Source organism: Bubalus bubalis, chromosome 6 (genome assembly GCF_019923935.1).
Source record: "Bubalus bubalis isolate 160015118507 breed Murrah chromosome 6, NDDB_SH_1, whole genome shotgun sequence".
Taxonomy (NCBI): domain Eukaryota; kingdom Metazoa; phylum Chordata; class Mammalia; order Artiodactyla; family Bovidae; genus Bubalus; species Bubalus bubalis.
In genome coordinates, this window is record NC_059162.1 from 34,208,522 (window position 1) to 34,236,499 (window position 27,978).

At 41.0% G+C, this 27,978-nt stretch overlaps 1 protein-coding gene across 5 annotated transcripts in view; it reads left to right on the forward strand.

The window, feature by feature from the left end:
* The first annotated feature begins 2,312 nt into the window (after positions 1-2,312).
* SORT1 (sortilin 1) overlaps positions 2,313-27,978 on the forward strand; it is a 67,853-nt gene continuing 42,187 nt past the window's right edge. For 2 of the 5 annotated variants that reach the window (XM_025288149.3, XM_044944598.2), the window contains exons 1-3: positions 2,313-2,685; positions 24,772-24,831; positions 26,243-26,316. In XM_025288149.3, coding sequence (XP_025143934.1) covers positions 2,377-2,685; positions 24,772-24,831; positions 26,243-26,316 — 443 coding nt within the window. In that variant the 5' untranslated portion in view covers positions 2,313-2,376. The remainder of the gene's footprint in view (positions 2,686-24,771; positions 24,832-26,242; positions 26,317-27,978) is intronic. The other 3 variants (XM_025288150.3, XM_044944599.2, XM_025288151.3) reach the window with 2 other exon arrangements.

The window sequence follows — 27,978 nt, forward strand, 5'->3', positions numbered from 1 at the left end:
TAGGGAGAACTAGACAATAAATACCTATTTTAACTCAGTGTAGATGAATGCAGCAATGGACTAAACATGCTTTAAGGAGAGGTGAAGTTGTGTCTTGGAATCATGTATATTATGTAGGGAAGAAAAAAATACTAAGGAATAAAGTAGCTCTCAGCCTCAGCTTACACTGTACAGGTGAAACAAAATTAATTCCCTTTGTAATCCCAATTACAGAATTATTGGAAGAGATCGACTGCAGTTTTCTGCAGAATTTTAAAATTTCCTTTAAGGTTTTTTTGTGTCTGTTTAAATAGAAGAGACATAATCTTACTGACAAAAACAATGGTTGTGTGATGTGTACCTGCTTTCAATTCATCTTTCTGCTTTAGGATTTATCTTGGAGAATAGTATGGTTTTAGTAATAGGATAAATTTACATATTTTAGTCTTGCAAGTAAGGTAAGATCTTAGCTGTGGTATTTCACAAAGGAGGTCTGACAGTGCAACTTTTATATTTAGTGCCTGTGTCATTAGACGAAAGTGAAATACTGAAATAATTCATTCACTTGAACACTGAGTGCCATATGCCAGGTACTGTGTCCTCAGCAGCTAGTACAGTTCAAAGAAGGCAACATATTCTGTAAGCATATAATGAAAACTGAAAGCAATATATTAAATAACTGCAATGATATAATGAGTTTAAATAGTGGGGTATTTAGTAATTTCTCCAGGAGATGGCACTGTTGAGTTGGCTTTTTTCTTTTCAGGCAGTGAGACAATAGACCATTCACGTATTGGCCCAAACAAAGAAATATTCCTGTATAGCCTGTCTTCTCTCTCCAGCTAATCACATGCTAGTGGAACTGACTGTCTTGTGATCTACTCCCCAGTTGGCATAGATTAAAAAATAATCTGTATTTTAAAAATCTGACACATTGTAGTTAATGGAAAAGAACAAATTGTTCACCAGTTTTCATGGAGCTTTATCTTGTCAGTTCAGTAGCTGAGAACTTGGAAGACTATTCCAGTGATTTTACCTTTCAAAATTATGTTTTCACTTGTCACACCTTACTATGGTTGTTCTGGCAAAATGTAAATTTGTAAACATTAAAGTAGTAAATTTTTGTTTGCAAATTAACATGACTAGAGGATTTTAATGTAACACTTGGGTTGGGGGCACTGCACCATTCATTTTGCTCTACAATAAATATCATTTGGGTTTACCTGCAGTAATTGTTAAAAGTAATTTTTAATGACTTTATTTGGGTGTAATGTTTTGTATATTTTGTGTCTGTTCCCTATTTTACAGAATAACTTCTGGCATTCTGAAGGGCTGGAGTCAGTAAGGAGAAAATCCAGAACTGGTTTTACCTGCATTACATGTTCCAGAATAGTTATGTGTGCAGTTTCTGCGATAAAGGCAACAGCTTAGGGATTTTGTTTTATTTATTGGAGGCAGGATGCTAAATTAGGGGATATCATATATTGAAAATCAAACTTGTGCCGTGCACTCACTGCAGGGTTAAAGTACTTTGATAAAGATAAATGTGCATTTACGCAATAATGTCTAAAGTAGGCACTGGGCAATTATATTGCACCCTTTTACCTGCATTGCACCCTTTTACCTGCCCCTAACATCTACTTCTAACTCCAGGAAAACCAATAAGCAATTCCTGTTTTGGCCTAACTCCCTGCCTAAATGGAAGATGAGTGAGAAGAGATTTCACCAGGCTTGCGTGAGTCACGGATGTCCTGATGTCTATGTGCCTCACAAGACTCAGCCCACACAGTTCGCATTCACTTTTGTCAGCAAGGCGGCTGCTGCAGTAGACAATGGGCGCTCCAAAGTGCGGGGGTTAAAAACCAGAAGCACCGGTTCATGAAGGAGCCCCCTTTTCCAGATAAGCGAGGTCAGGGATTCCCTGAGAAAATTTTCCAGGCGCTGCCGCAACCCAGAGGGATTTTAGGGGTGTCTCTGGGGGAGAAGAGGGGACCAACCCAGCCCCAACTTGAGGGTGCCAGAGAGAGTAGTGGGGGGTCGGGACGCCACGGAGCGGGGGGGATTCTTGCGAAGGAAGGAAGCTCCTCTTAACTCTGGAAGCCCGGCCTTGGAGACGCGGGGCGAGCGGGGGATGACCTCAACCGTCTCTGCCACGTTCCAGCCAATCAGTCCCGCATCTTGGCATCCGAATCCAGGACCCCCGAAGCCGGAGGCGACGCGAGCCAATGAGCAGTGGGCCGGGGAAGAAGGACAAGCGGCCAGCCTATGGGGGCGGAGAGGCCCGGCTCCGCGTATCCAAGGAGCGCCGGGCTCGGGCTCGGGGGTGTGGCGCGGCGCCTGCGGGGGTGGGCGGGAGCGCCCGGCTGCAGGTGTCCGCGGCGTAGGCATTCGGCGGCGATGGAGCGGCCCGGGGGAGCAGCGGACAGCCTCTCGCACTGGCCCCACGGCCTCGGCCTTCTCCTCTTCCTCCTCCAGCTGCTGCCGCCGGCGACACTCGGCCAGGACCGGCTGGACGCGCCGCCGCCGCCCGCTGCGCCGCTGTCGCGCTGGTCCGGCCCCGTCGGGGTAAGCTGGGGGCTGCGCGCGGCCGCGCCCGGGGGCCCGGCTCCCCGCGGCGGCCGTTGGCGCCGCAGCGCGCCCGGCGAGGACGAAGACTGCGGCGGGGTCCAGGACTTCGTTAGCAGGCTGGCTAACAACACACACCAGGTGAGCGGGCGCCAGGTCCGGCCACCTCCCGGACTGCGAGGTACCGACCCTCGTACCCCGAGAGGCCCGCCCGCCAGGCCCGCGCAACCGGCGCTCTTTCTCCGTCCGCGCGCCTCGCGTCCCCGATGAAGAGACCCCGGCCGCGCGGCGCCCGCGCTCACCCGGCCGCGGCCCCGAAACTGCGGCTGCAGGAGGGCCGAGTCGGGCAGAGGGAGCGACCCCTCGGTTGTGGCGGCCCAGGAGGCGGCTGTGTTTCGTCACAGGGGAGGCCGGCTTAGACTTTCACAGCATTCTTTTTTTTTTTTTTTTTCTAAGTTGTCAAAATCTATCGAGTGTTGTTGTTTTCCGTCTGTATGAATAATTAGGATCGAGTAACGCTATCCCCCACGAGGAAGCTGCAGGAGTTAATTACCTCTTAAGTGGTTGGAGAAGTTGGGGCTGCGCAGAAGCAAAGGTGTGCCTTCATGGGGTCAGTACTTCCAGGGTCGGTCACTGGTGTTCAGAAGTACCAAAGCAGTTATTAGGTTCCTATGTGTGTTTTAATAGCTAAAGGAACAAGGTTGTCTGTGGGATTACAGTGTGTGATCTGTTTTAGGCCTTCAATTTGGTCTTCTGTCTTGGTATTGGACTCTAACCAGGATGTCTTGACACTGTTTTAACAATGGTTTTCGACGGTGAAGAAACACTGCAGAGATTCTCCTTTGAGCCAGGTCTTAGACGAAAACTTTAGAAATTGTGGCAGTTCTGTCTCTGGGGATAAGCATCTCAACCTTTGCACACTACTGGATTGACAGTAGTCAGTGTCCTGGCTACTTGCTCTAGTGCAACCTGGGCATCTTCCTCGTATTTTTTCTAGAACTAACAATTTATTTGTTGCATAATGTCTTTTCAGTTCAGTGCATTTTCTCCGTTATATCTCTTCCTCTTTCAGAGAGAGTTGCAGTGAGGGGACAGAGGTGAGTGGCTGACTGCACTTGTCTTTGTAGAACCACATTCTGTACCAGCCCAACTTCAGTCTCCCCTTGATCTTTCTTCCTCTGCCTGGACTAGTAATCTGTGCAGAATTCTTTGTTCTGGGGACCCAGGGCAATTGCAGCCAAAGCACAAGCAGTCAGGGAAAACTCTTGCTAAATGCAGTCCAAACAACAGCTGTAAAAAGGTGGCCAAGCTAATGCTGACCTGTGGGACAGGTTGGATGCACATAGGGCAGGATGAGAACTGGGAAGTCTTCCTGTTTGACAAGGAAAAGAAAAATGTTATAGACTTCCATCTCACAGTGGGGAGTGGAGAAAGGCTTTACAACACCAGTGCCTAATTTATAACGGGACCACTTCCTTCCTTGAGCCAGCCAGACACAACATTCTTACTCCAGACACAGCATTCTTACTCCATATTTGGCTTCTTCTCTTGCTGATTGACCTACCTTTAGGACCTGCTGCTGCTCCTGGATTTATTCCTTTCGTCAGAGTCTTCCCTGGTTGGTTTGAATTGATATGTCATTTGTAATATATTGGTTTCTAAAGCAAGAGGTTGAAAAAAAAAAACTGGCTCAGGAGGTGCTTAGGCCAGATCTATCAAGAGCAGATCTGAAATCTCATTCTTTGAGGTCTCTGTCTCTGTCTCTGTCTCTCTCTCTCTATATATATATATATTTTTTATTCCCCCTTTCTTTCATTTTATTTAGTTACTCTTTCCAGTGATGTTTTTAAAAAATTTGCTTTTTAAGTCTTCTTTCAGTGACCTTCTTTAAGAGAACTATTTGTGCATTTCTTAATTGTCTAGTTTCTTCAGAGATCCCATCTTTTTTATAGCATGTATATATAAGTGGAGCCACTGTTAATAATAATCACCTTAGAAACAGTTGAATAAAGCAGTTCTTAGCAGTGCACCCACCTTAACCAAGAGTTGTTATGTAGTGGTTTCTTCTGCTTTGCAATTCTGTATTTTTAAAAGTCATAATGAATCATCTTGAAACTCTGTTGAAGAGCTCGTGTTGTGAGAGCCTTTATAGACAGTGTGAAATAAATGTATCAGCATGACTGAACAACTTTCTAACTTTCTATTAGAAATATTGTATACTTTGTACAACTGGGAAAGTGCCATTTAGAGTAGTTTTTCGTAAGATAACAGGGTTCAGTTCCTAAGAAGAATCAAAAGTTCCTGGTTCTCTTCTTACTTGTTATAGGGATAACCTGCTGTTCATGTCAAGCCTCCTTCATGTAATCAATGTAGGTGAATATCTTCCACTGTCCAGGATGTGTTAGATATTGGAGGTGCCAAGATACAAAGAGAGAGAATTCCAACTGGAGAACGAAAAGCCTCAAAGCTTTTAGCATATCTCCTAGACCTGTTCCTGTGGCCTATTTAGCTTTGTGAGACTATGCTGGGGTTTAATCTTTAGAAAGCAAGGCAGAACTAAAGCATGAGAGTGCTTTTATATTCTTCAAGTTTTAGAAGACCTTGTGCTGTAATGACCTATATAGACTTGGTCTCTTCAGTCATGAAATCCAGCAACTAAGTGTGTGTGTGTATTTATAAATGCTTTTCTTCTTAGACTCAATAAATAACCTTCCTTTTGCCTTTAACCCCAAACTCTTTTCATGACACACTTTTAACTGATTCTTTCCTTTAAATGCTTAGAGTGTTCATGACATGTATAACCTTTGTGCAAGAGAGAAGTTGAGCAAGCCTAGATGATTTTATTAATGTTGGTTGCTAAGTTGGATTGCTTCAAAACATTCCTTCTATAAGCACCCCTTTGAGGTTAGGCCTGAAACTGTGTCTTAAAGAAATAGATGAAATGCCTTGGCCAGAGTTATGGCGGTGGCTGACATAATTTCCTTACTTCTCGTTCCTGAGTTCAGACCATTTGACAATTTCCTTAAAACTTTTAACACTTAGGGTTAATAAAGCCAGGAACTGTGGTTCATTCTCTGTCCTTCTGTTTCTGTCATTAACTGTTTCTTTACATGTAACTTCACAACTTCTACCCCAACATCAAAGCGTCTGGTTTCTTAAATAAAACAGGCCCTGTGGTGAGGCCCTGTTGTATGGGGTGTCAGTTCTGAGAAGAATGTGTGTGTTTGTTTGCTGGTGCTGGCAGGACTCAGTCCAGGCTGACAGGACTGAATGTGCCTGTTGGAGGCTTTACGGAGCGACTGCTCGTAGCCTGTTGCGGATCTTTGTCACACCCAGAAATCTGAAGGTCAGTGCCTTTAACTGCCCTGAAACTTTCTAACTGCCTCTTTTATTGCAGTACCCAGCCTCTCTTTATACTGCCTTCCCCAGCACTCCCACCTTCAGCCTCTAGTTAATCTTCTCTTGAGCCCTGTTTCATCCATTCGTTTTGAGGTCAAGGAATAGGAATTCTCTAGGCTCTCCTCCTTCCTGGTCCTGATTGAGCAGAATGAGCAAAATCCTGTTGAGGACTCTGCACCCATACAGTGTATCCATCAGACCTGTAACCCCTAGGAGATGTTCAAATGACTTCTGTGTCTGGGATTTCAGTTAGCAGTGTCAGCCAAGTTGATGAAGTATACTTATCTGGGGAAGGGTTAGTTATCATCTGAGGTTTGGTTAAGGTGAGGGTAGAGAGCTAGCCACGTAGAATAAATGGCTCAAAGGGGATACAGGGTAACAATTAGGTAAGTTCTCTGCTGACTCAAATATTTGGCTCTGCTCATAGTGATTTTTAATTAGAAAATTAAAAACACTGGTCAGTTTCTACTGGCAATTTTCTTTTTGTAATGGTGATAATAATAGGCTCCTCATCCTGCTGTTTTGATCAGATATTTTGTGTTAGGTTCACAGAAGCAGTTAACAGCCTCTTTTGCACTCTGTTGATTTCAAATCAACTCTTGCCAGTAAACGCTGGGTTCTCAGTGAGTGACTACAGAGACCGTGCCCCACAACTTTGCCCTAGTTGGCCTGTTACTCTCTTGTGATCCTCAAAGAAAGGGCAGTGCTTAATACTGAGTTGTAGAGATCAGATCAGGAGAGTCACATTTCTTCTTCCTCCTCCCTTCCTACTCCTCAAAGTTCTCTCCTCAGAAAGTGGACTGTGCCTTGAGACTGGAGAAATGAAGTACAGATGCTTTATACAATTAGAAGCTAAGTTAGACCAGAAGTTAAGGTAGACCAGATATCAAATTTGACATGTAACTAAAAATACAGCCTTTTTAGCAAAAGGCTGTGTGTCAGTGGCTCAAAAAATATTATAAAACAGATACCGCATTTGTAAATTTCTAAAAAAAAAAAAAAAATTTTTTTTAAAATTATCTCTGTTTTTTTCTAACCAGTGTTTCTATTGTATCTTATACTCTTTTTTAAACACTTAGTGAAAAACTTGTTCTTCCCACTGTCTTTCTGGCTTCACTGATCTGTATGTAGGTGGTTCTGAGGAGTAATGGGGCTTGGGGAACAAATTGGTCAATTTCAGTCTGTTCTGGGCAGGTGTTTTTTCATTCTGACACTGTAATGGTGACTATAGTCAAGGCTGGGTTAATAGTATGTGGCTTTGAGCTAGCTGGCTTGGATGAGTCTTCATGATAGACTCTTCATACTTGTAGAGGCTGTTAGGTGAATGCTGGACATATGGGGGCGTTTTGGTTGTTTTTTCTTTCTTTTTTTTAAGATTGGAGCTATTTTTCCTTCTCTGTTCTCAACCCCAGTCTCAGGAAACCATAGCAAAGACAGAATCTTCCATTCAGAGCCTGTGGTGTTTTGCTGAGAAAGTTTTCTATGAATGTAATTTATTTTCTGTTTGGCATTTCAATATCTGGCCCTCAACTTCTCATCTACAACATGAGAAGTTTTGGACTAGATTGAAAATGTCTAATAAATTCTGTGATTCATATAGAAGAAGAGGAGGCCAGAGGTTGTGATCACAAATGTTTATTGGTTGATTCCAAGTTTAGAAGCAAATTGTGGCTGTTCTGCTTCCCAGTTGAACTTGAACATGGCCTGGATTTCACATCTAGGGTAATTTGTTACCACTTCCAGAGCTTGCTTCAGTGAAATACGAGTGTTCTTAAAGATAATGGGTGTATTTTTGTCCATATATTTATGAGAAATTTAACTCTTATTTGGGCAAAAATATTTTATTGTTCCTTGTTGATTGGAAAAAATCTAATGTTAATCAAAGCTGCTAGCTTGGATAGTCCAAAAGAAAACCAAATAGATACCTAACAGTAAATTTGTTTTCCTTTTCCTTCCCTATAATACTCTACCAAAAATGAGGCTTTTTTTTTCTTTTTGTCATGGCTGCTTGTGTGTTTGAAAATAGATGGTCAGCCTCCCATAAATATACTCAGCCCTGTGCTAGTTAGAAACTTAATGTGTGATTAATTGACTTGATTTAGATTTCTTCTTCATTAGAAGAAAATGTATGTTTTTTTCATTCTAGGGCTTATGTATCTCTCATGGTTGCTTTTGTTAAGAGTTTTGCTCTTTTTACCTGAATGTTCTAAAAAACTAAGTTCTAATGTTGTAGTTGAGCCTATTTGCAAATCTAGTTCAACAGTAAGATCACCCTGAAGTACCAAGAGAAATTGAACTGGGAAGGAAATTTTTAACTGACTTTAGTACTTCTCAGCGGAGAAGGCAATGGCACCCCACTCCAGTACTCTTGCCTGGAAAATCCCATGGACAGAGGAGCCTGGTGGGCTGCACTCCATCGGGTCGCTAAGAGTCGGACACAACTGTGCGACTTCACTTTCACTTTTCACTTTCACACATTGGAGAAGGAAATGGCAACGCACTCCAGTGTTCTTGCCTTGAGAATCCCAGGGACGGGGGAGCCTGGTGGGCGGCCGTCTATGGGGTCGCACAGAGTCGGACACGACTGAAGCGACTTAGCAGCAGCAGCAGCAGTACTTCTCAGATAATTCAGATCAAATGTTTATCTGGTACCTGCTGTTTGTCAAAGGTATTCCCGTCATAAGCCTGTTATATACAAAAATCAAAAAAGAAATCTTAATACCCAGACTTCCCTCGTGGCTCAGACAGTAAAGAATCTGCCTGCAATGTGGGAGACCTGGGTTCAGTCCCTGAGTCGGGAAGATCCCCTGGAGGAGGGCATGGCAACCCATTCCAGTATTCTTGCCTGGAGAATGAATCCCCATGGACAGAGGAGCCTGGAAGGCTACAGTCCATGGGGTCACAGACAGTCAGACATGACTAAGTGACTAAGTACAATACTGGATTTGAATCCTGACTCTGCTGTTTCATAGCTGTATTGTACGATTTTAGATAATCACTTAACTTCTCTGACCTTTATAGTTTTGTTGTTGTTTGTTCGTTTTACTAGAGAGTCAGCTTTACGATTATTTGGAGAGTCAAATGAGAAGTTTTATCAAAATGTTTGTTAAAAGTAAAGTATTGTGTAGGTATCCTTCACTTAAACACTTTTGGAGTTCTGGCCTGTGCAGAAGAAAAGTTAAACATTAAAAAAATCTGTATTGTTGTCATCTTAAGGATTTAGCTGTTCAGTGATGGTTTGCTGAGAGTCTGAAAGAATTTTAGAAGAAGTCATAATGACTGCAATGCAATAGTCTGGAAAGGCCTCATGGATGAAGAGAGAATCAAGGTGTGGAGGAAATTCTTAGGGAGACCTGTAAAGGCTTGGAGATAGGGAAGTCCACGATACGCTCAAGGGATGATCAGCAGAGACTTTCTTCTGGGAAGAAGTAGTTGATGAGTATGAATAAGGTTTCCAGAAAAACCTAGTTAAAAAGATAGCTCATTGTAGGGGAAAGAAAGAAACCGCAAGTACAGGGAGGGAGTCTGCTAATGGTACTTACTGGGGAAAGTGTTTTAACAGTTAGTGGTTGACAGGAGGCTGCTGCTGCTGCTGTGTCGCTTCAGTCGTGTCCGACTCTGTGCGACCCCATAGACGGCAGCCCACCAGGCTTCCCGTCCCTGGGATTCTCCAGGCAAGAACACTGGAGTGGGTTGCCATTTCCTTCTCCAATGCAGGAAAGTGAAAATGAAGTCGCTCTTTCGTGTCCCATTCTAGTGACCCCATGGACTGCAGCCTACCAGGCTCCTCCGTCCATGGGATTTTCTAGGCAAAAGTACTGGAGTCGGGTGCCATTGCCTTCTCTGTGACAGGAGGCTAGAGCTAGATAAACCAGAGGTGGAAGTGGAGAGCCAAGAAGAGTTATACTTTTCGAGGTCGACCATCCTCTGTGGTCTTGGAAGAGTATGTCCAGCCTGGAGCAGGACAGAGGGCAAGGCAGACCGTCTTTTGTCCATGAAGTGCTCAAGGTTTCAAGGAACACTTCAGAACTCCTGGACCTTATTGAAGGGGGAAGTGAGCCCAGGGATGAGAAGTTCAGGAGCTAGAAGACAATGAAGCCTGTGAACAGATTTTTCTGAACATCTGTCAACAAGGATAAAATTGAACTCTTGCTGATAATGTGCTTAACAGTTTGAATCATAGATTGTTAGGCTGATTAGCCGGTCAGCTCTCTTACCAACGAGGCTAAATAACTTGCTTACAGGCCAAGAGCTGGGTGTAGAACATGTATGTCCTGTGGCGCTGCATTTGGAAGGTTGCATAGAGATATTTTAAGTCAATTCATTTGCTTTAGAGGTAAGGCAAGATTATAGACTCTGGCTGTAAGTCATGTAGTTATGAATTCCTCTCTGCTCCTTAAGGTCATAGTTCCCTTAACAGAGCTCAATTAGCCTTTCTAAGCCTCAACTCCCCATCATGTAAAATGGGAGTATTATCATAAGACTTTGAAGAGAAAACATTTTGAAAACCTTGAATCCTACCATGTATGTAGGATTTATATCATTTCTTAGTAATCTGTTGATCTGTTTTCTGTGTCCATAGAGCCCAATCGTCAGCCAAATGATGCTGGTAAATACCAGCTCCCGAGGAACATGTGCATAAAAGGAGACAGATGCGGCATAAATGTATTTGATTTCATCACTTGGCAGGGTTGAGTGACAGCCTTGGGCGGGGGTGGCAAGAATGAGAGTGAGTCAAGATTGGCAGAAGTGTAAGAAGCATATGTGTTCTTTTTTTTTTTAACCTTCATGATTACAGCAAAATTTAACTTGTTAATATGAGTGATACTAACAAGTAATATTAATTTGAGTCCACTCCAGTGTTCTTGCCTGGAGAATCATAGGGACGGGAGAGCCTGGTGGGCCGCCGTCTATGGGGTCACACAGAGTTGGACACGACTGAAGTGACTTAGCAGCAGCAGCAGCAGGTGGTGATTAGGAAGGAATGTGACCTCAGGTTAGACCTGGATTCAAAGTTTAGTGGTGACCAGGGAGAGATGAATCTTAATGAACCTTAGATTTTTCATCTATAAAATGGATATACTAATACCTACCTCCTTAAGGTCCTCGTGAAGATTAAATACCTACCTCTTAAGATTCTTGTGAAGATTAATTAGGATTTGGTGTGTATTCATCCTTTATTAAAGGTATTTTATGATGATTATCTTCACACAGCTTCTAATGGATTACTAGTTAGATGCTCAAATATTTGTGTATGCACTTAAAATTTTTTTTCATAGCTGAAATATTCCAGGAGAATGAGTATGGTTACTCACAAGAACCAAATCTGGATTAAGGAGTACATTCTACTTATGTTCTTGGACTTGGAGTTTAAAAAAAAACTGGGTCTGATAAGGGAAAGACTGTCTATCCAAAGTGTCTGTTTTTTAAATTTTATTTATTTTTAATTGGAGGATAATTGCTTTACAGTGTTGTGTTGGCTTCTGCCATACACCAGCATGAATCAGCCATAGGTGTAAAACTGCATAATAAACCTAAAGCTTGGGGCTTCCCTGGTGGCTCAGTGGTGAAAAATCTGCCTGCCTGCCAATGCAGGAAACATGGGTTCAATCTCTGGTCCAGAAGGAGCCCACATGCCTCAGAGCAGCTAAGTCCGTGTGCCTCAACCATTGAACCTGTCCCCTAGAGCCTGGGAGCCACCGCTGCTGAGCCCAGGTGTCACAGGTACTGAAGCCCGCGTGCCCTAGAGCCTGTGCCCTGCAATAAGAGAAGCCACACGTTGAAAAGCCCATGCACCACAACCAGGGTAGTCCCTGCTCGCCAAGACTAGAGAAAGCCCATACAGCAACGAAGACCCAGCACAGCAAAAATAAATGTTTTTAAAAACCTAAAGCGTAGTGAAGGAGAAGAGAAATATTACTGAATGATTTTTTATTACGTGCATATCTCTTTAAAGTAGCATTGCCCCACTTCCTGGCCTACATTAACTCTCCGCTCTGGTTGAAGTTGCCTTCTCACCAGTCGCTGTAGCTTGCCCTGTGCTCCGTTGCTTCTCGTCTTTGTTCTCATGGCATTCCTCCTGTCTGCCTTTCTAGCTCTGCTTGGTGTTTTCTGTTCTCTCCTATGGCACTTAACAACGCTATGTAATCGAGCACTTTACTATAGCATTCAATTTTGTTTTTACTTTCATTTATCCCATTGGTATTCTCCAGATTATAGACTTCTTAAAGATAGTACAAGCATGCCCCTTAACTTCACCCTTTGCCTCACACAGTGCTAGAGAAAGAGTAGTCAGCAAATGCTTAGTCTGGACTCAGACAGACACTTGCATTCTTGCTCTGCCCCTTGTCAGGTGTGTAGCTTTGAGCAAATTACTTAGCCTCTCTGATCTTCCTTCATCTATAAAGTAGCAGTGATGCTTTATGTATCATGAGTGCTCAATAAGGGTCAATATTACTATTATTCTTTAATTCAGCCATTTTTTATTGAGCACCTACCACATGTTAGGCCTTGTACTGGGTCCTGGGAACTGATATAGAGCACAACAGACAAGATCCCTGCCTTTATGGACCAGGAGACAAAATAGACATTAAACAAATACGTAGTTATAAATACAGTAAGTACCAAGAAGGAAAAAAGCAAATGATAGAGCTCCTGAGAAATTATTTAAGCTGGTGCTTAAAGATGAATAGAATTTTTCCTGTAGGAGTGTCCCAGGCAGAGAGAACAACATGCTCATAGATGTGGGGCTAAAAAGAGCATAATGCCTCCAAAAATCTGGAGGAAGGCCTGTGTGGTTGTTGCAGAGAGAGTCAGGGGCTGGCCTCCACACCCTGTCGGGAGCCATGAGCTTTTATGGTTCAGTTAGCTGGCAACTGGTGCAGACCCTTTCATCACTTTCTTTTCTTTGAAATGAGACTAAGATGTAAAAATTAAATCCTAAGAGTTTTGAAATTTAACTGATTTATTAGGCATGAATAGAAATAAATTATCCCATGAAAATGAATTTTTCAATAACTGTGCCTACCCTTTTAAGTGCCAAAGTTTTTGTTGTTTGTTTTTTAATGGATATCTTTCTAAAATAATTCTCTGCTTCCTTAGTTAACAGTATGATCTTGGATCATTAAGGAGATTAAATTATGCTGTACCACGACTCACATTATTTTAAGGTGGTGTGGCATTAATACCCTCAAGGTCTGTTGAGATTTGCGGGGCTATTTTCACCCATTTCAAATGGCCCAGATTTATAAGCTTAGTGAAATGGTCTGCCTTGCTGAAGTTTACTCTTTTTTTTCCTATAAAAATGATGGTCCCCTTTCAAGATCCTGTTCCTTCTCACTGTTGTTCCTATCTCTAGAAACACTGTCCCCCAAATTTAACTTCTATAAACTAAAAAATTTTACTTAGCTTAATTTTACTTCTGTAAGATGCTTCTGTAAACTAAGAAAACAGATTACTAATTTTAGACAGTCTAAGAGGTTTAGCAAGCTGATTTAGCATGATGGTCTGCAGGCTTCTCTTAGTGGTCAAGTCTGCAGGTTTTTACTGCATGGACAGTGGCGTCAGAGATCTCTCTCCCTTGGTTCCTTTCAGTGGGTGCCCAGGTTGTTGAGTTTTCTAGATATGGGATTATTGTTGCCCTTTCTTGTTGACACTAGACTATTGTGGAACAAGGAGCTGATTTTTTTTTTTCCCAAACGAAGACAGAGCAGTGGAAAAGCAGACTGAGTTGTGAAATTATCGATGAGTCATAGAATATTAAAGCTTACAAGAACTAGAAATGTTGTTGGTCCAGCTTCGTCACCTTGGTGGTGAAGTGAGGTTGCACTGCTCAGATTCACAGAGCTATTGGCAGAGGCAGAAATCAAATTCCAGTTGACCAGGTATTAAGCCAGTGCTCTCTCTGTATCATCCAGCCTCACAGGAAACTGAATAATTGAATAGATTTGCAAGCTTGTATGCTGTTTTATGTTCAGCTCTTTTATTTCTAAGGATAGTCTCCAGGAGAACTGGAACATTTGTGATCTTATTTTTGGCTCATGTTGTGTGATCCTAGCAGTGCCTTATTTAATAGAGCTGTATTCTGTTAAGGTTTTCTTCCTGCCCGCAGGAGCTTTGCCCAGTTTGTCCCAGACCTCTCTTACACATCACTATGTCCTGTCTGTCCCTGTGTTTCCTGGTTGGGTTTGGAAGCCTGAACCTTCAACTCTCAGCCTTTATGGAGTCACCGGTGCCTTGTTACTTCATTTGACTCTCATTATTCCAGTGAGTGAAGGAGCATAATACAGTTTTATTCCTGAGGAAATATAATAGATTCCCAAGAGAGAAAAGGATCTGTGCCTGCCTTCCCAACCAGCTAGTTACTAGACCAGGTTTTAACACTCTTTTGCAGTTTTATTTTCAGTGACAGGTTGTCTTCTGTAGGTTGAATGTCTTGCATGTGCAGTCTTCATTTTTAGACTTCTGTTAAGTGTGTTCACAGAGTACAAACTTTACGAGCACAGAGTGTGTGTTATCACTTCTGTGTCCCCAGTGCCTGAAAAAGGGTCTGGCACATGGTAGGCAAGCAGATTTTTTGTGGAAAGAAGGCATGTGAAGGGTGACATCATTCACTCCCTGTTTATTTGCCAGAGAGGCTGTTCCTGATGGCCCGTCGGGTCATCTGCAAGTGGCTTTTAAACTGGGTCCCCCCATGTGAAACTGACCCAGGCTCAGTTGTGTTGGTGTGAGTTCTTTGAGTATTTTACTTTCGATTGGGTGTATAACTAAAGATAGACAGAGATTTCTCATTACCAAGTTTTTTTTTCCCAAACTACAGTGACTCTTGGGACCAACTGTGAGTTCTCCTAGCCATAGCAACAGTAATTTAATTAGGCTTCTAGTTTAATTAGATGTGAAGACAAAGTTATTTCTGTGAAGAATGTTGTGTTTTGTGGCCTTTATTTTTTTCCAGATGAAACTGAAAAAAAATTTTTTTTAAATTTTAGTCACTCAGTCCTGTCCGACTCTTTGCGACCCCATGGACTGTAGCCCGCCAGGCTCCTCTGTCCATGGGGATTCTCCAGGCAAGAATACTGGAGTGGGTTGCTGTGCCCTCCTCCAGGAGATCTTCCCAACCCAGGGATTGAACCCAGGTCTCCTGCATTGCAGGCAGATTCTTTACCACTGAGCCACCAGGGAAGACCAAGATGGAACTAGGGATGAGCCAGATGAGCGTAGAAATGGACATTTGTGTTCATTCATGGTCTCTTAAATGTGTGAACCTCAAGCTTTTAAATGGTGGGCATTAAATGTGTGTATGAGTCTTGCATTAGCCAATGTCAAGGTGAATGTATTTCAGAAAGCTGTCACCAACTTTCTGACATAATGAGTCCCTGGAAGCCCACTTGGTTGTAAACGCCCATCAGTGACTCCCTGTACCCAGAGCTCCCCTGCTGGGGTCAGTATGTGGCTGTCAGTACCACCCGGGACACTATCCATGACAGTCCCCTCAACAGATGATGTGGTGGGGAGCCATCCAGTCACTCCGCAAAAACTTTAAGGAAGAAACATCACCATAAATTCTACCAACAAAAGGTGCTTTCTGTTAGTATTTAGAAGAAGCTGCTTTTAACCATAAACATAAACACACAGTTTTACCTGCTATTCTGTAAATCTGCTTTTTACTCAACATGTTTTGAACCTTTCAAAGTCGGTAAACACCTGAACATTTTCAGTGACACCTGGTATATACTGTTTTATTGCCTGAGATAACTTACTTAACAGAGCGTCAGTTCTTCATCTAGAATATACAGATATAGTAATACGGGGTTGTTACGTGGATTAAATGATACTGTGTGTAAGGCTTGAACACAGTAGATGGCCTGCAGGATGTACTGAACATGTAGGTGTGTAACGTCCTCTCTGAAGATGTGTAATTATCCCCTGGTGGTAAATTCCTGAGTGGGATTGCTTGAGTCATGTGGTTGGGACATTTTCAGTTGATTCATATCACCAAATAGCTCTCCAGAAAAGTTAACAGCAGTTTATATACTCCACTCCCACCCACGGCGCACACAGGCGCACTCTGGTCTCCACCTCTCCCTGGATGCCTGTTGTCAAGCTTTTCCAAAAGGTGGAAAATGTTATCACATTCTTTTTCTCTGATTACTAGTGAGATTGAATAACTTTTCAAACGTTATTGGTCATTTCTGTGTCCATTTGTGAATTGCTTGTTTGTGTCTTTTACCTATTTTCTTTTGAGGCCTTTGTCTTTCTCTTATTGACCTGAATACTTTGTATATTAACCCTTTGTCGTGTTGCAGATAGTTTTTCCAGTTTTGTTCCAACTTTATGTTCAATATTTTGCTATTAATTTTTTATATAGTCAAAGTAATTGATATATTAAGGGTTCTGGCTTTTGTATCATTTTTGAAATGGCCTTCTCGTTCTAAGTTTGTAAAAATATTCACTCATACTTCTAGGATTTTTGTGGCTTAACTTTTTGTGTTTCAATCTTTGGTCTATGTGGAATTTAGTTTGGAGTGGGGAGCGGTGGTAGGAAGGAAGTTAGGAATCCAGCTTTTTTTTTTTCCAAATAGCTAGCTTTACCAACTCTCTTTTACCAGTGATTTGAAATGCCTGCTTTATCATACATTAAAAGAAACTTTGTCTAGTCCTGACCTTTGTTTTGTTCTATTGATCTGTCTTGTCTATTCCTGTGCCAGTAACTGTGCTATGAGATTAATAAATCTCTCACTGGATGTGGCCAAGTTTCATGCTCATCTGCTCCTGATTGGATCAAGCTGACATTTTACATAACTAGTCTTAAATTTCTTGGTTTCTGAGCTTTCTTATGATAGGGTGTGATTATGTAATCTGAACTACTGTATTTACTCTGTGGTCCCTCTGGATGCTGGTTTTGGATCGCTAATCACACAAACAGCATGTTTACGTGGTTTCCCTTAACTCTGACTTGCTTCTAGAGCCTACATTTGGCTGGCTGTTTAGTAATATGTAGTGGCCAGATCGTGTTGTCTTTCTGCTAAATAAGCTACCTCTTAGGCATACTACACTGGGGCAACACAGCTATTGTTTATCAGAAACGAAACAGGCCTCAACTCTGCTACCTTTTCCATTTCAGTTGTCATGTATGCAGCTAATACATAACATCTTTTTTTGTAACAGCGCTTGAGGTAGATTCTCTCCCTGCTGTTGGCTGGACTCCTCAACTCCTGAATGTTGTTGTGTATTTATTATTTTCATATTGTAGGATGTTCATTGGAAATACTGTGTCGGAGGTTTGGGGTTTTCTGTTCCTAAAGGGCTTATTCTGCCTTGTGGTTCTTTCTATCCACAGAACTTTGTCCTCTGCTCTTATTTCTCTTATTCATCTTACTTTGCCTTGATTAGAGCAGTTGAACCATAACTTATTAGCTGGTTATGTTCTGCTGTATATACCGCTGGAAACCTTCCTTGTGTGAGTAGGTGATCCTGTGGTGGCGTGTCAGTTTTCTTTGGGTGTTTCAAGAAGTGATTTTCTTTTCACACACATTTCCTTTTCTCTGTTTTCATTATCCTTTCATTCCCACCATAACTGTGTTTATCCTGATCTTGAAGTTCTTATTTAACAAGTACTTGATATACTGTATACTCAGCACTTTACTAGTTGGTGAAATCAGTATGTTTTATAATATGTTTTATCAGTGTTACCCTTTGAATTTTTTCAAAATACTTGCCTATATCTTCGTGTTTGTTCTGCCTGCACAACCCCCTCTGCCATATACACTATTATTTATATCTGTTCCCACCTCCGTAAGCTCTGTTTAAATCTCAGTGGACAGACTGTTATTTCTTCATAGTCAAATATTTGAATTTCTCTTCTGTATAGTCTGAGCCACCAGACTATACAGAGGTGGCTTAGATAGTAAAGCGTCTGTCTGCAATGCGGGAGACCCGGGTTCGATCCCTGGGTCGGGAAGATCCCCTGGAGAAGGAAATGGCACCCCACTCCAGTACTCTTGCCTAGAAAAATCCATGGATGGAGGAGCCTGGTGGGCTACAGTCCATGGGGTCGCAAAGAGTCGGACACGACTAAGCGACTTCACTCACTCTGTATAATCTACTCCTGGCCATTGCCTCTAAACACTTTGATGTGTTTGGGGGAACTTCACCAATTTTTGACTATATGGAGTTGATGGTAACTACAGTGGAAGGAGAGGAATAAGATCACTATTGTACATGTGAACACTCAAGAATACACACTAGTGTTTAATAATGTTTTGGCTGGCAGTAAGGGCATGGGAAGAAACCCTATTTAGCCATTATTTACCGTAATGGTGGAAACCACATTAGAGGGGGGGTTACACACAGGTCTATTTTGGTAGCAGGGGTTTGTGAATAGACTTTTATGGAGTTATTCATGGGATACTTAATATCTTGTAAGATCTTGTGCTAGGCCTGACAGGTAATACCAAATCATACTATTTACCATCTAAGAAGTCCCAGCATAATTTGAGAGTACAAGCAACAGTACTTGGAGAGTTCTGTACAATTTACAGTACAAGCAGCATCCATAAGCACTGTGCAAAGTAATGCCTAAGAAGAGATCATTCAAGCTCTGATAACTAGGAACTAGAATGGTTGGTTTTACATGGAAAAATGGGATTTCAGCTGTCTTTCAGATCTTTTGCACTGGTGTAGTCCCTCTCTTGTGGCTGTCAAAAAGAAACACCTACAATATGGGGTGCAGCCGCTATGAAAACAGTATGGAGGTTCCTTAGAAAACTAAAAATGGAATTGTCATATGATCCAGCATTCTCACTCCTGGGTATATACCAGACAGAACTATGATTTGAAAAGATTCATGCACCCCTGTGTTCATAAGCAGCACTATTTACAATAGCCAAGACATGAAAACAGCCTAAATGTCCATCAGCAGATGCATGGATAAAGAAAATGTATGTGTGCAATGGAATATTGTGTATATGTGTGTGCTTAGTCACTCAGTTGTGTCTGACTCTTTGCAACCCATGGACTGTAGCCTGCCAGACTCCTCTGTCCATGGGATATTCCAGGCAAGAATACTGGAGCATGTTGCCATTTCCTCTTCCACAGGCTCTTCCTGACCAAGGGATTGAACCTGTGTCTCCTGCATTGGCAGGCAGATGCTTTACCACTGTGCCACCTAGGAAGCCCTAATGAAATATTACTCAGCCATTAAAAATAATAAAATAATGTCATTTGCAACAACATGGATGGATCTAGAGATTATCATACTAAGAGAAGTAAGTCAGAAAGAGAAAGACAAATACCATGATATCAATTACATGTGAAATCTAAAATGGGACACAAACGAATATGTCTACAAAACAAAAACACACTCACAGATATGGAAAACTGACATGTGGTTGCCCAGGGACTGCAGGGGAGGGAGGTTGGGAGTTTGAGATTAGCAAATGCAAACTATTGTAGAAGAATGGATAAACAACAAGATTCTACTTTGTATAACGCAGGGAACTGTATTCAATATCCTGTGGATAAACCCTTATGAAAAAGAATATATACATGTTTAACTGAGTCACTTTGATGTACAGCAGAAATTAAACTCAACATTGTAAATCAACTATACTTCAATAAAATAAACTTAAAAAAAAAATCCTGCCATATAATGGTGAGGACCAATGGAAAAGTTCAGAACAGAACCCTTCTTTAAAACCTGACCTTTTAAAAGGTATTCTCCCTGGGTATAGATTTCTGTCTTTACAGTTTTTCCCCAGTTCTTTAAAGACTTTGATACACTGATTTGCATTGTTTCTGAAGAGAGATCTTCTATGATTCTTTATTCCTCTGTATGTAATATCATTTTTTCTTCTGGATACTTGTAAGATTTTTATCTATCACCAATTTTAAACAATTGGAACATGATTTGCCCTGGTATAGTTTTCACTGTGCTTCTTAAGCTTGGGGTTTGTGAGGTTCTTGGATCTCTGGGTTTATATTTTTCATTAAATTTGGGGAATCTTTTGTTACAATTTCTTCAATTTTTTCTATTCACACCCTCCACATCTTCCAGACTTCAATTATATATATATATATATATATGTGTGTGTGTGTGTGTGTGTGTGTGTGTGTGTGCATTTATTGGTTTATATATAGTTGCTTGAAGTTCTTTAGCTCAGTGATTCTTTGTTAATATTTATATTTTTGGCCTTTTTTTTGCTGTGTTACTCTTTGGATAGTTTCCACTAGGTATGGCTTCCAGTTTATTAATCTTCTCTTCTGCAATGTCTGATTTCCTGTTAATCCTATTCATTGTAATTTTCATCTAGGGTATATATTTCTCATCTCTAGAAGTCCAATTTGAGTTTTTTAAAATACTCTTCCATATCTTTAATGCTCATCTTTGCTCGGTCTATTCTCTAGCTTCTTGAGTGAACATCTGGAGTATTATTATAACTTTTAATGTCCTTAATGTTATTATTTGTGTTATTTCTGGGTCAGTTTGATTGATTTTCTCCTCATTATAGGTCCTGTTTTCTTCTTTGCATGTCTGGATTTTTGTTGTTGTTGTTAACTGTTGGACATGGTGAATTTTATCTGCTTGAGTGCTATATATTTTAATATTCCTATAAGTATCCTTGAACTTTGTTCTGGGTCATGGTTAGGTTACTTGACAATAGTTTGATCCTTTTTGGTCTTGTTTTTAAGTTTTTTAGGCAAAACTAGAATAGCGTTTGGGTTAACTTTTCTTCATTACCAAGGTAAAACTTTTCTGAGTATTCTATCCAGTTCCTTGTGAAATACGAGGTTTTCTGTATGGTTGTTGGAAACAGGAATTGTTTCTGGGCCTGAGTAAGGCCCTGATATTGTTTCTTTCCATTTTTGCCCTGGCCTCTAGTAGATTCCTAGCATTCATGTGATGATTAGTACTCAGATGAAAACTTGGCAGGGTGGTTAGGGAGCCCACATCTGTAGATGTCCACTGTTCTCATTCTGTATAGCTCTCTCCTCTGTCACATACTTCACTATGAACTCCAGCCTCTTTGGCCTCCCCAGACTGTCAGCTCATCTCTTCAAGGGAGAAAGACCTCTGGACTCTGCCTTGTCTCCCCTTCCCTGTACCATGGCCTGAAAATTATTTCAGGACAGTACACTAGGGCAGATGTAGGCCATCATTTGCTGCTTCTCTTTCAGGGATCATTGTCCTTCATTGCCAAAGGCCATCATTTGCTGCTTCTCTTTCAGGGATCATTGTCCTTCATTGCCAAAAGTCCAGTGTCTTGAAAACTACTGTTTGATGTATTCTGTGTTGGTTTTTATTTTATTTTATTTTTAGTTGTTTCATGTGGAAGGTAAATCTGATCCATGTTACTCCATCTTGGCTGGAAACAGAAGTCCTCTCAGAATAGAACTTTGACATTGCATACTCATTTCTGTCTTGAGGAAATTAAGTGGATCTGGCCATATCTTTTCACTCCATATCCTCCCTTTCAGAGCTCTGAAAGTAGTTCTTCTAAGAAATGAATTTAATCTTCATTGTCTTCCATGTGCTATGCTGTTTGTGCTGCACTCAGTCGCTCCATTATGTCCAACTCTTTTTAGCCCACCAGACTCCTCTGTCCATGGAATTCTCCAGGCAGGAATACTGGAGTGGGTTGCCATGCTCTCCTCCAGGGCATCTTCCCAACTCAGGGATCGAACCCACGTCTCCTGTGTCTCCTGCATTAGCAGATGGATTCTTTACCACTGTGCCAGCAATAAGGAATCTGCCTGCCAATGCAGGAGACGTGGGTTCAATCCCTGGATCAAGAAGATTCCCTGGAGGAAGAAATGGCAACCCATTCCAGTATTCTTGCCTGGAAAATCCCATGAACAGAGGAGTCTGTAGGCTACAGTCCATGGGGTCGCAAACAGTCAGATACGACTTAGCAGCTGAGCACACTATGCTGTGTATTAGTTGCTAAAATGAACAGGCCTGGTCCCTGTTCATCTGGTCCCTGAATCAGATGGGCTTCAGATCTAATGAGGCAGTCAGGCATGATTCTTGTTGCTATAATTAGAAGTAATACATGTTTTGAAATGTCTATGATGCTACCACAGTGTAGAATGACATGTACATTTTGTTAAACATGATAAATAAGCAGTAGAATTAATGGCCTTTTGCTGACATTTGTAAATTCTGTCTCCTAACCATGACCAGATTGTCCACACTTCTCCTGGACATCTGTAGTCTTCCTGTTAAAGGGCTAGGATTGAATCTGTGGTCTTGGTTCCCCGATTCTCCTGGATTTGTTTCCTTTCCATATGACCTTTTCTTTCTATCTGAGCTTTGGTCTGTTGATAGATCTGATTTCATTATTTTCTTTTATTTACAGCACTATAAGAGTGGTAAAGACTGAAATATAAAAAATTAATTGCATTTTCTCTAGGTGGATGAGTTTTCTCAGTAAGTTTATGCATTTTCAAAAGTAAAATGTAATTGGTTGCTGGGAAGGGAAGACTAAGGGTAGCAGAAGGCCACTATTACAGTTAATGAATTTCACTTCCATTTTCCCAAAGGAACTCTGGATGGTGAATGAGGTCAACTATACTTTGATTTGTTTGGGTTAAGTTGAGGGTTGCTGGTGTCATCTAATAGTCCTCCTCTTTCTGTGACTGAGCAATAGAAGATATGAGTAATGCCAGTGTGTCTGCTGACTGCGTCAGGTGTGTAGAACATTGCCTGAAAAGTGAAAGCTTGATCAAGCTAGCAAGAGCTCCAGTGATGGAATTTTTCTTTTATCCTAATCAGCTTTTGTGCCCAGAGCCTGTCTTGGAAAGATAGCCTTTGTTTAGATAACTGTTAGCCCATGCAGTCTGTCTGGTATTTGTGAAAACTCTGGATATCCCTGTTTCTCCTCAAGGAGCTCATTGATGTCATTTCAGACACTGTATCCTCACTCAAGAGAACATGCTGTCTTGCCCTGTGTGGTATCTTAGAAGACGCGCTGCTGTGTCAGTTTTTAAGCTTCTGGTTCCAGATGTCTCTAGCAGCAGACCTACTTTTTCCAGATGCTTGGCCAGCTTACATGTATGAATAGCCTTTCTGTCCTGCAGTGGCTATGAGAAGCTCTGAGCATTTGAGAGTTAACTAGCGTTTACTGAGCAAGCCATCTGTGTGGCACTGAGTGTACTATTTACAGAGATTGTACAAGAGATTCCATCGACCTCAAAGCTACTTACAGTACAGGGGAAAGTAGCATAAGTGAATTTAGCGACCCATCTAGTAGGACCACCAAAGAAAATTAGAAGATAAGCCAAACAGTTAATGTGTGAGTTCTGTTTCTTCAGACATCTCTGTTGCGATTGGTGGCTTGAGTGACCATGCAGCTGGAATCCCACCATTTATAGACATGCTGTATTTTGAATCAACTTTGTGGTTTGGGAAGGATGTATAATTCAACAGATGCTTATTGAGCATGCAAAGTATCATGGTAGGCACAGGGCATACTATAAAAATGACTATAGAAATTATATCCTCGGCTCCTAAGGAACTGCTCATATTTGGAAAGGCAAGGCATATTTAAGACTCTTAAAATCTTTGTAATATTTTTAAGTCTTCATAAAAGAAAAGCATAGTCATCAACAAACTACTAACTCCTCTGGGTGGTGGGGCTGTGGTGAGGTTGTGGTGGGGAAGAGGAAGGATCTTCACTTCTTACTGTATACATTTCTAATATTAATATATGTAGTAAGAAGTTTTTACCAAGTGCCAGTGTGGCCTTTTTGGTATTATTTCTTTATCGGTTAAAAAAGTGATAGAGACTAGTAGATTATACACATAATGTTAACTTTGAGTATCTCTGTGTGATAAGATTTATATTTTCTTTGTTGTCTCTCTCTATTATTGTCTGGGCTTCCCAGGTGGCTCAGTGGTAAAGAATCCACCTGCCAAGCAGGAGACATGGGTTCGATCCCTGGCTTGGGAAGATCCCCTGGAGAAGGAAACGGCAATCCATTCCAGTATTCTTGCCTGGAGAATCCCATGAACAGAGGAGCCTGACAGGCTCCAGTCCATGGGGTCGCAAGAGTCAAACAGGACTTAGCAACTAAACAACATTATCATCTACTTTTTTCTATAATGGATATATATTATTTTATGAATAGAGAAGAAAGTATTGGAAAACCAAAACTCAAAAGAACCTACAATAATTATTATAATGAATTTTAATATGATTACCATATTTTGGATACAGTATACCAGCTTTCCCTTTTCTGTCTCCTCACTTTCACCACAACTTTATTAAGGTGGTTCTATTATTAATATTATTACTTTTGTAGTTGTTATTATTAAATAAAAAGGTGAAACAAGGGCATTTACTCTTGCTTCTTTCCCTTGTCATTTGGGTATATTAGCCTAGAAACAAAAAGAATCCAGCTATTAGCTATTTGGCTGTACTGTGAAGGCTCCTTAGAAAAATTTAAATTATGCTGATTGCATTACAATTATATCTGTCATTGTGGGCTGTGATCTCTTGTTTTAAAATATCCTAAGAATACTTTCTGTATCTTTATATTTAGTTCTGTTGGAGAAAGCAAATAGATTATCCCATCTCCCCATCTGGTACAGTGAAGAGAACTCATCTGCTTGGCTTACTTTGTGTGAGAGAGAATTAAAATTTCCAAGTTATTTGTGATTCAGGTTAAGTAGTTAAATGTTGTCTCTTCCAAATTTTGTTCCAGAAATCCATATCCCCTTTTAATTGTAAAGATAATTACTTTGAAAGTAATAGTGGTCTGTGTTATTTAAAGAAGTCAAACATTGAAGAGGAAATGTCATTTCTAAATGTTTTTTTTTCCCCCTTATAGCATGTATTCGATGATCTCAGTGGCTCAGTATCCTTGTCCTGGGTTGGAGACAGCACTGGGGTAAGTAATGTTTTGACTTTGTTGATTCAGCCTAGCAAGAAGATGGTGTAGATTTGGAGGAGTTTAAGTGCTAAATGTTTTACCCTCTGAAATTGTCTCCAACTTCAGCTGTAGGAAATGCGTTTGTAGGACAGACTTCCAGAAGGCTGTGGTTGGTTTGGTTTTGCTTTTAGAACTAGGAACATCTTGTGACCACCTTCTTCCATAATAGAAAGCTAGACACCTTTTTGGTCTTTGGTGGCTGCTTGATATCAAGATGAGCAAGAAGAAGAAAAGAGAAGAGTGCTGTGTGAAAAGGGAGTCTTACAATTCTTGGGAAAACTTCTGTGTGGAAGTAGAAAATGGCACATTACACATGTTGGCATTTTTCCTCCAAATCGTATTGTTCCTGTATCCTTTCTCATAGTTAGTGTTAAAGGACTGTGGCAGCCATGGGCTTATCACTGTTCAGCTCCATCTGTTGTCCTTCCCCCAACCACAAAGGAGGTAGGTACTGCCAGGATTGGGGGAATGAGACAGTCAGTAAGCTTCTCCTTAATCCTCCTAGCATGTAACCTGACTCCCAGTAGGAGGTTTGCTGAGGATTCATTGGCCTCAGGTCTTGAACAGGGCTTGACATTACCTGCTCTGTTATTATCCTGCCTGAGCAAGGGCAGGGACCACAGCTCATGCACTCCAGTATTCTAGTAATGTATGTATCAGAGCATTGAGGCACGGGAGGCTATATCAGAAGCCGAAAGAAATACAATTTTTATACTAAAGAGCAAGTTATTAATTTTTAAATTGCTGGTAGAATTTCTTTAAGCCTGTCTCATTTGCTTCTAAAATTTGAGTTGTTCACTATTTCCCATGATTTATCACTTTATCTAAGATAGTTGGTATCTCCAAGATTTCTTGTTAAATGGCTGTATGAGACTCCCTAGCCTCTTATTCCAATCTATCACAATCATATCTTCATGCATGTTTTCTCTAGAAAAATACTTATTTAAAAAATTGATTTCATGGAGAACTAATAGCAGGGAGAAGAAAAAAAGGACAGATGTGACATAGCAACCTCTATTAGAGCATTTACCCTATTCTAGCCTTGTAATCGGAAAGAGATGATTCTTGACTGAGAATATCTTAGAATAATGTGGATACAAAACAGTTAAATTTTTCCTTTACTGTTATTTGGAGTTGATTAGCTCTGTTTCACACTGCATCAGGTGTAGGCATTGGGACCATCTCAACAAAATAAGCTGATAATTTGAATCATTGTAAGCCATAATCACTTGGTCCTTCCTGGTTTTCAGATGTATTACAATATAGGCTACTGTGAAGTAGAATTATTGGCAATCTTTCTGATACTCAGATGTTGCAAACATATAATTGGATTATGTTTCTTATTGACCACATGCTTTTGTCTCTCCAGATCATTCTAGTCTTAACCACCTTCCATGTACCACTGGTAATTATGACTTTTGGACAGTCCAAGCTATATCGAAGGTGAGATGCCTAGCATATGATTGGGGAATTTGATTGAGTAACATATTGTGACTATAAGTTCTCTGCTTTTCTAGGCATGATGGGATCTAACAGTTGATTTAAAAAATCTTCTGGCCATCTTAAATTTTGACCAGATTGTCGCCCTCAGCACATTTTGTAATATCTAATTAGCAACTTAAAGCAGCATAAAAAGGAATCTAATTCCAAGGAAATAAGGTTGACCTGACTGAGTGGCAGAACAGTAAAAGAAGATAAAGGAAGAGTGTATAGGAGTGTGTGTATGTTAATTTAAATGGATGTTTATTTGTGGGGAGGTAGCATAGAATAGAAATGGCAACCCACTCCAGTGTTCTTGCCTGGAGAATCCCAGGGACGGGGGAGCATGGTGGGCTGCTGTCTCTGGGGTCGCACAGAGTCAGACACGACTGAAGCGACGCAGCAGCAGCAGCATAGAGTTTAACCATCTTTCTACTTATTATGAGGACAAAATGGTTTTATACTCCTGAAGTAACAATCCTTACTGTACCTTCCAAGTGATTTTTCTTTTTTGGCCCCACCATGTGGCTTGAGAAATCTTAGTTTCCTGATAAGATATTGAACCCAAGCCCTGGCAGTGAAAGTGTGGAGTCCTAACCACTAGACTGCCATGGAAGTTAGATACCTAATATCTAAAATATTAGACAATATTTTTCATCTAACGTTATGAGCCCCAAACATTGTTTTTAGGTCCGAAGGAGGTTCTCAGGTCAGGCCTACCAAAGTGCCTGGTAATGATGATGGTAATATATGTTCTGGGACTATAGTCTATACTGTGACATTCACAAAGTTTGAGAGTTGTCTTTTCAAAGGTCCAGCTTGGTTAAAGGGTAGGATTCTTTTCCTTACCTGTAAGATTCAAAGCCAGCTAACTCCCAGAAGTTGCTGATTGTCTTCTCAATCATGTGTGTCTATCCCATTTTCTGCCTAGGGACCTAAAGAAATTTGACATTTCAGCAGATAATATAGAAATCACCCTCTGGGCCAAAGGATCTCCCAGGAGACACCATACTTTCTCAGGGTTCTTTGCTTGATTGTTGACGTTGGCCAAGGTGGGAGCGAACCCATGTTGAAACTCTAATATATATCAGTCCAGCCTCCTTTTCCCAATAGGTGACCCTTGACTGCTGCTCCTGAGTCTGGAGCCAGTGCTTTCTGCCCTTCAACACAAAGACTTTAATTTAAAAAGAGGTCAAGAAAGAATTGCCATCTTGAAATTGTTGTACACTGCATGAAGGCAGGTTCTTGACTAACTTGGGGTTCTCCAGCAACTAGCTAAATGACTGACACATAACAGACAGGCAGTACATATTAATTGAATGAAGGAATGTCTTGCCTTCTTTAATAATTCTTAGGCTAATAGTATTTTTATTTGTTTGATAAGGATTGACAAGGTATTACAGAATCCTAATTCTAGAAGGGACTGTAATTTATAGGTGATTTTGTTTATTAAGTTAGAAAACTAGTTGAACCATTTCAGGTAGATGTAAAGTATCCTGTTTGGAAAGGAAAAAAATGCATTAAAATTTTTGTAACTTTAGTAAACTCTTTCCATTTTTTAAGAAACTTTGCTGTTGTAAAAGTCTTTATGATACAGTTTTCCTTACCAACTCACCTTCCATTAAA